We start from the raw sequence: 8,845 nt of genomic DNA, 5'->3' as shown, positions 1-8,845 counted from the left end.
GCGGTCTTACAAAGCATGTGACAGAACAACTTCCGGAACTTCGTGTTGAGCACGGAGTACAACAGGAAGTTCACTGACGCGTTGATCTGCACGAGCAGGTTCGTGCAGTTTCCCGCGATTTTCAAATCGTTCCTCCTCTCTGGGGAGAGCTTGACGTCTGCTAGTTCTATGTAACTACTGTACAGGAGAAGAACCGCTCCTGGAATCTGACATAGAAGAAACACGAGGACCACTGTGATTAGTATTTTAGTGATCTTCTGCTGCTCCCCCGAATAAGGATTGCAGCAGCTGGAATTTTTTGACAACAAGGTCACGGTCATTTGACGTCGTATCTGCACCGCCTTGAACACTGACTGGATGAGAAAGCCGTTGAAAATACAGAGAAGAATGAGCGGGATGAAGGTAAAAACACTGACGAAGAACCAATAGTATCCCATCTTATATCCGTACGTCATGGCGAATTCCGTGTACTCGGCCACCAGAAAGGGCGAGATGTCTGTCGTCTTTTCCGCAATCGTCATCTCGAACATCTCCGGGACGGTGCACGTTATGGCGGCAGCCGTGACGATGGCTATGACCACCTTGGCTCGCTTCACCGTGCAGAGTATCCTCCCTTTGAGCGGCAGGCAGACGCCGATGTAGCGCTCCACGGTGAAGGTGACGGTCAAAAGGACGGACACGTTGGCGGACATGTCGGTGAAGACGCGGCCGTATAGGAACCAGTGCATGTACACCTGGTTCTCGCTAAACGACTGATAGTGGACGAAGCTGAGGGTGAGGCTAAACACCAAGTACAGGATGTCGACGGCCGCCAGGGCTGTCATGTAGGAGTTCATGGACGACTTCATGCAGCGTCGAGTCAGAATCGCCATGTTGGTGACGTTACCCACGACGCCCAGACACACCACGATCGGGACCATCACCTTCTGAATCACAAATCGTGTCAGCTCCAGAGTCTCGGCGTTGCTAGGCAACACGTCGTGCGCGGTGGTGGCGTTCATTGCGGCCTCGTTGTCGACCAGGGTTACGGATTCCACGACGAAAAGGGCCTTTCTTGTGACGTCATTGATGGTGACGGTTCCATTTGTTTGACTCATGTCCAAGTTGAAGTCAAGTGTTAGTAATACTTTCGCTGAAAGAAAATACAACATGACGTAAACAAAACAGTATTTTAGTTAAATATCAGAATTCATTTGCTCGTTTCAAAAGGTTTTAAATTTATCGCGCGCGCACGCAAACACACACACACACACACACACACACACACACACACACACACACACACACACACCAATATAATTAAAATTAGCTCCACTATTACATGTGGATCTAAAGACAGCCAGTTGGAGCTCATATCAAAACCTTACTTGCACAATCCTGCCAGTGATTTAAAAATAAGTTGAAAACATTCCGAATTATCCTGAGGGTATACGACATGTTTCGTGTGAATTACGAATGCCTTATCACATGTTTTATTTTATAAAATAAATAATTTGTAATGTAAAACTGAAGACATAACCCCCCCGTACTTATTGTATGGTTCGCTGTACTGCGGCCACTAAAATAGACTCGCCACATTACTCCCAAATACGTTATAAGAGGCGAAGTGTGATTGGTCAATATTTAAATTATTATTTTACAGACGAAATGTTACCTGGACATTAGGGACTACGCAGTGTTGTTAGTTTTAAATCACTGGCAGGATTGTGCAAGTAAGGTTTTGATTGGTAGACATGAGCTCCAACTGGCTGTCTTTAGATCCACATGTAATAGTGGAGCTAATTTTAATTAGATTGACACACACACACACACATACAAACACATTACATACATACATACATACATACATACGTATATACATACATACAAGCATACAAACATAGAAACAAACACTCACACACACTCAGACAACCACATGGTACATACACACATACATACATACATACATACATACAGACATACAGCTACATACATTATTATAAACATTAGAATCCAACCAATGCTGAGGATACATTTACACTCTAAGAAGACAGCTGTCATTAACACTGAATACTGCAAAATCCTTTATTTTCGTGCTCTTACATTTTCGTGGTTTTATTGAAAAACATTATTTCGTTGAGTACTTAAATTCGTGGATCAAAATGATAATATCATAAAGTCATATTCGCATAATTTATATACAAGTAGTATGTTTTCGTGGTGTTCTTACATTCGTTGACTGCGTTAATCCACGAATTCCACGCAAATTGGACCACCACGAAAACAAATGGATTTCATAGTATTATAAATTTAATGTGCAATAAAAAGGGGAAATGAATGGAAAATCTTTTCTTTATATATATATATATATATATATATATATTCTTTATTGTCCCAGATATAGTGGGGCCCAAAGTATAGTCATATTATACCCCATATATATATATACATATATATATTATATATACAGGTATATAGACGTATCTATACGAAGAAATATTCTTTAATTCTCTAGGGCACTGACTTAAATTGAAGACAAATAGAGTAGTGAAAAGAAAAGAAATAGGAACGAAAGAAGGAACAGAGTTACTTATATGACAGGAGGCCCACATACCTAAATGCACTCTTCAAAGAGAAACAAAACCACATGTCGTAACATTTGGAGAATTGATTTAATATTGAATGGTGATCCCCGATAATTACCAAAATGTTGCATTGTTCACAATTCACTCTAGTCCATTGTGACACACCACCAAGGTCAAGGTCATCTGGACATAGGTGTGGCCTCCGCGTGTGTTGATGCCTGGCACCGTGCCCATTGAAGCAACCAGATACGGATCGTTGGTGGCCCAAACTTCTGCCAGCTCGGGCAGGGCAGGGCGTCGAACTCGTCCCATAGATGCTCAATTGGGTTCAAATGTCGATGACCACAAGGACATTAATGTTGTTGTTCTGTAGAAAGCCTGTTGTGAGACGTGCTGTGTGAATGTTGGAACTGCGTTGGCGTTGGCCATAACTGGAACGATGTGTGGCCGGAGGATCTGGTCTTGTAGCCCTGTGCAAGGTTGCCCTGCACGGGACCAGTCAGTTCTGCCAGTGTGTGAGATGGCTGCCCACACCATGACACTACCCCCGCCGAATCTGTCCACTTCCCTGCACGCAGTTTGCCGCATAAACGTTCACCACGTATACACGCACATCTTCCATCATGACGTCGGAGCAGAAATCGGGACTCGTCACCACACCTGTCTCCATCGCAGTTGAGGCCATTGTCGATGAATCACCACTGCAGTCGGAGTCGACGGTGTTGTGGTGTTAAGATGACACCTCGAACTGGACGGCTGGCACGAATTCCTACCTCATTAGGCGGTTCCGTATATCCTGCGCAAACCTGGTTATTGCTGCGGCTGTGGAGGTGGCATAGTCATCGTTCCCGATACCCGGATGTAGTGGTCCTGCCCGGGGGTATGACCCGTGGTCGACCGGATCTAGGAGGTCCACGTGTTGATCCATGTTGCTGGTAACGGTACAGTCTGGGAGATGGTGCTTGGGGACACATGGATGCCCTGGCAACGGCCGTTCTGGATTCGCCTGCGTCTAGTCGGCCGATGGCATTGTTTCTCTGCGGTTCACTGAGACGTGGCATGTCCTGGATTGTCACTGTCGCCAGATACAGAGGCCAGGCAAGCGAACACCCTGCACTTTTATACTGTCGGTGTTCATGTTGCACGTGCAGACAACGCACGTCCGTGGGACATGGTTGGCTGCGTTTTTGCGAATATTCACACATGGAATGTACACCGTGGTAATGTGTTTGGGACATGCCATGAACCCTATACTTTCACAAAGCACCCACAAGTCTACCAGAATGTACCCACATATAACGGAAGAGATTAAATTAAAGCATTATATTTGTTCTAAAATGTTAGTCTGAATTTTTTTTTCCAAGTCTATATTATCTTTAAGTCTCAATAAAATAGTGTTTTAAGTATTATATTTGTTCACGTTTGCCCATTCATTTATCTTTAGTTAAATACCATTGTGTTCATTACAATCGTATTAAATTAAAGAATATACCTTTCCATTTCAAATGTCTGTTGCATTATGCCATGCACAGCGTTAATACTTAAACATTTCTTTTTCATTTTCATACTGTAAATATTAATTATTAAAGCGGCAGTATCCGGAATATTTTTATTATTTAAGCATATAGAACAGAAAATCCAATTACGTTTGGTGCATATATGACGCCGCACTCCGCATTGGTTTCACTACGCTGGCTTATCCAAGTCAAAAACAAAGCCAGTATTTTGAAAGTGGGACACTTTTGACGGGCTCCTACCGATCTCGGTTTTCATTGGCTTATCACAAGTGTGGAATTCCCCAACAAGAGATCACGTGAGATGTCGCAATTTTTGAACAAATTTAACTGTCTTGATTGAGGGGTCGTCTCATATCTCCAAAACATATTTATATCCATAGAGGTATGGTACAACGCCTTTCCAGTTGTCGGTGGGTGGGGGATTTGCCTTGAACTTTTGACAGTGGCCAGCTGTTGGCATACGTGTCACATGTAAGGGGGTGTTACTAATTACGTAACGATCTAGGGGTAGAGGAAGAGGGTACTGTGTTCGATTTACGTAACATTTTTCAAGACTATATGTTATTTTTATTCATTACTTATACCTAAACAGGTGTATTTTGGAAATGCGCGTTCAGTCTAGGATCGATCCCCATCGGCGGGTATATAAAAGAACATGGTATGTGATATCCTGTCTGTGGGATGGTACATATAAACGATCCCTTGCTAAATAGAAATGTAGTGGGTTTCCAAGGCGCGTGTGCAGGGATTTCAGCGGGGTTGGGGTTATAGACTGTGTTGAGCGAAGTTTATATGGGACCATGATCCCCCAGAAAATACATTTCATTTTTTTTTAAGCTTGGGCAAGTAAGGGTTTCGACCTCCAATACCCTCCCCCTGCACATGCACCCGATTCCTCTCTAAGATTATATGTCAAAATTACCAAATGTTAGGCATCCAACAGCAGATGGAAGGAAGGATAGGATATGTTTTATTTAACGACGCACTCAACACATTTTATTTACGGTTGTACGGCGTCGGATGATTATTAAATCAATATGCTCTAACTTTGATGTCGTTAACACCCCCCCCCCCCCCCCCAACTTTACCCTTTCCAAACGAAAGAATATTTATTTGAATTTGTCGATTTTAACACGTAAAATTAAGAAGTGAAAACGTTCATTGTCTACTTTAGTATATTTTATTTAAAAATATATATATACATGATTAATGTGTTACTAGTATACAAACTAAACTTTGAAAGTTCTACTAACACTTTACAAAATATTAATTCTGAAACAGGAAGGTACGATTGTCGATAATACGTTGTCAAGATCAAACCGGTTTTAACGAAAGACTAGTACCGTATCTTCAACAGAACGTTCTTCGTACAGCGCAAGATTTTTCTTTTAATTTTTTGAGACGAACCCTACAATTTGAAATCGGCAAACGTACGTGTTAACTGAAACTGACAACAGGCTGTTGTTTGTGCTTTGCCGAGCTATGGCGGCACAAGCGACGAATCGAGCGTATACTTTTGACGATCTCCGTTCATAACGAACACACACGAGTTTTTTAAAAGTGCATTTGATCTTGTAACCGGCCTCGGTGGCGTCGTGGCAGGCCATCGGTCTACAGGCGGGTAGGTACTGGGTTCGGATCCCAGTCGAGGCATGGGATTGTTAATCCAGATACCGACTCCAAACATTGAGTGAGTGCTCCGCAAGCCTCAGTGGGTAGGTGTAAACCACTTGCACCGACCAGTGATCCGTAACTGGTTCAACAAAGGCCATGGTTTGTGCTATCCTGCCTGTGGGAAGCGCAAATAAAAGATCCCTTGCTGCTAATCGGAAAGAGTAGCCCATGTAGTGGCGACAGCGGGTTTCCTCTCAAAATCTGTGTGGTCCTGAACCATATGTCTGACGCCATATAACCGTAAATAAAATGTGTTGAGTGCGTCGTTAAATAAAACACTTCTTTCTTTGATCTTGTATTTCATATTTGTACATGATGTTATAATATGGTAATCAGACATTGTAACTTTAACCAATTTATAAAATCGTTTTTATATTTCTTTACTAAAACAAACATTATAATAATGATATTAAAATGAATTATAGTTTCTGTTTGAGTAAATATCCAATCTGTTACTGCTTCCCATTGAGTGTGTACCTTATCGCAATCGAAAAATATATGTTGTATTGTTTCAGGAAAATTATTACAGAAGCTACATAATATATAAGAGATTCATTGTCGCTAAATGCATACTGTCACGGATTTAAGGACCTTATTTCTCAAAAGATGGATAATAAATAAAAATTGCATTAATTGTTGAAAACCAAATCTAGCTATCGCATCATATTAACTGAACCATGATGGAGTGAAATCCATGTCATCCCTCTCGGCAATTTTAGTTTTTGAATTATGGACCATTGCCATAATTCAATTATTTTTACAAAATGTCATTCATAAATGGAGTAAGGTGGTTATGAAGATGGGTGAATAAAGTACATTTAGGGACAAATAAAATTATTTTTGTTTAGGTAATACTTTGTTAGACCATTAAATAGGTCAGTGGTATATGACAATATGCCTTTAAATAGGTCAGTGGTATGTGACAATATGCCTTTAATCTTGTATAGAAAAATATTAGTAGTTAATGTTTTGCAGTAATCTATACTGAAACCATCGAAGGCTAGAATCTTTCGCACATCAAAAAAACTAATCTTTTCTAATGGTAAAATAAAAAATAAACAATATGGAAAACAAATCTTACTTACCAATCAGTTCTTTGTTTTTTTCTTAAATACGTCTTAAATACGTGGTCGCTGCTTCGACAACTTACTCGTGAATTTACACCCAGTATCACACACACACGTCATTCGTTTATGGATACAATAAAGAAACAGCAGAGACGAAAAAAGGACACTGGCGGAAACATAATAGTCTGATGTAAGAAGAACCGTTATTCCAAAAAGTAATTACCAAAAGACCAGGAGATGAAGGTCAGCGAAAGCTTAGGCTGACAATGATCAAGTTGCAGGCTAATTACAGTTTCTGAATGAGAGACACGATGTGATAGAGACAAGAAGTCAGCAAGACATACCCGGAGAAAGAGGGATAGTGGCAGAGATAAGAGATAAAAAGATACGCCGAGAGAACAAAAAGGAAGACAGACCGCGAGAAAAGTAGAGACGACATGCAGAGGCAGAGTGTGTGTGTGTGTGTGTGTGTGTGTGTGTGAGAGAGAAGAAAGAGAGAGGGGGGGGGGGGGGTATATATAATATATATATATATATATATATATATATATATATGAAGAGTTCAGGCGCAAAACGCGATATATCCATTTTTCATTTTCAGTAATTTTGATGGAAAAAAAAACCCCGGGATTTACCCAATACAATTTCATAAGGATCAATCACGTTTTGCAGCAAATCATCGGGCCTGCGATTAGACCTTACTGACATACAATAATGGCTTTATATCGCGTTTTGCGCCTGAACTCTTCATATATATATATATATATATATATATAGAGAGAGAGAGAGAGAGAGAGAGAGAGAGAGAGAGAGAGAGAGAGAGAGAGAGAGAGAGAGAGAGAGAGAGAGAGAGAGAGAGAGAGAGAGAGAGAGCAGATGAAGATGAGTGTGTGTGTGTGTGTGTGTGTGTGTGTGAGTGAGTGAGTGAGTGAGTGAGAGAGAGCGAGCGAGTGAGTGAGAGAGATAGAACGAGATAATAATGGTAGGGAGAAATAATAAGGAAAGAGGGGAGAGAAAGACAGAGAGAGAGTAAGGGAGAGAGAAAAACGGATGGAGGGAGCTCATTAGCTATTGGATTCAGAAAAGGATCGACTCCGTGTCTCGGGTTATAACAAGTCTGTGTTTTCAACGAGATCGATATATCATAGGTGACGAAATGTAAAATCCGTGCTTAGGCAGGATCTCTCTCTCTCTCTCTCTCTCTCTCTCTCTCTCTCTCTCTCTCTCTCTCTCTCTCTCTGTGTGTGTGTATCTCTGTCTCTCCGTCTCTATTTGTGTGTCTCTCTCTGTCTCTGTCTCTATGGCAATGACTGGCAGAATGCAAAGTTGGTAATTCTGACACGTAGTTTTCAGAGGAAACCTGTTACATTTTCCAATTAGCAGCAAGGGGTCCTTTAGATGCACAAACCACAACCTTTGATATACCAGTCGTGAGGTACTGATTGGGACGAGATAAAAGAAAAATCAAAAGGGTCAGCCGAAGAGATTCGAACGTACTGCGACCCAAATACCTCAGGCGAGAGCTCTACCGACTGAGTTAAATCCCGCCCCCGTATATAAATGACAGAGAGTACAATGAGACCTGTTAGAGGCGCAGACACTAGTTTTATCCCGTAAAAAATGGACACTAAGTTTAGTTAATTTACAAACCTGTAACTCATTTGGATAAAGTTACAATAGAGTGAAAGAAGAGTCTGTGACGTCAAAACAGGAAATATCCATAAAAATAGACTAGAACTCTGCTCAATAAACCGCTACTTCTCAGACGCACGTGCGTTTTAAAAAATATGAAAAATGCGATTTTTGGTGCTACAAACACCAGGTTGATCAGAAACACTACGGTTCTACGGACATGGATAATCTAAAGAATAAAATGTAAGTAATGTTTGATTTCAGTGATTATAAACGGCTTTAATAGTGACAAAATATGCTGTAGTGTTTAAAAACTAGGGTCTGTCCCTTTAAAAGGCCACATTTTTTTAATTCTTCCAAATCATCTCATATAGTACAAACTGACCTGTAC

The 8,845-nt window shown here is 41.0% G+C and overlaps 1 protein-coding gene across 1 annotated transcript in view; it reads right to left on the bottom strand.

Moving 5' to 3' along the window:
- Positions 1 to 1,097, bottom strand: part of LOC121378049 (FMRFamide receptor-like) — a 1,206-nt gene extending 109 nt beyond the window's left edge. The window contains exon 1 of the mRNA XM_041506147.1: positions 1 to 1,097. This exon is cut by the window's left edge and continues 109 nt beyond it. Within this exon, the coding sequence (XP_041362081.1) occupies positions 1 to 1,097 (1,097 nt within the window).
- Positions 1,098 to 8,845: the final 7,748 nt, after the last annotated feature.

The sequence above is a fragment of the Gigantopelta aegis genome, chromosome 7, assembly GCF_016097555.1.
Source record: "Gigantopelta aegis isolate Gae_Host chromosome 7, Gae_host_genome, whole genome shotgun sequence".
Classification (NCBI taxonomy): domain Eukaryota; kingdom Metazoa; phylum Mollusca; class Gastropoda; order Neomphalida; family Peltospiridae; genus Gigantopelta; species Gigantopelta aegis.
This window is presented reverse-complemented; position numbering and strand designations above follow the sequence as displayed.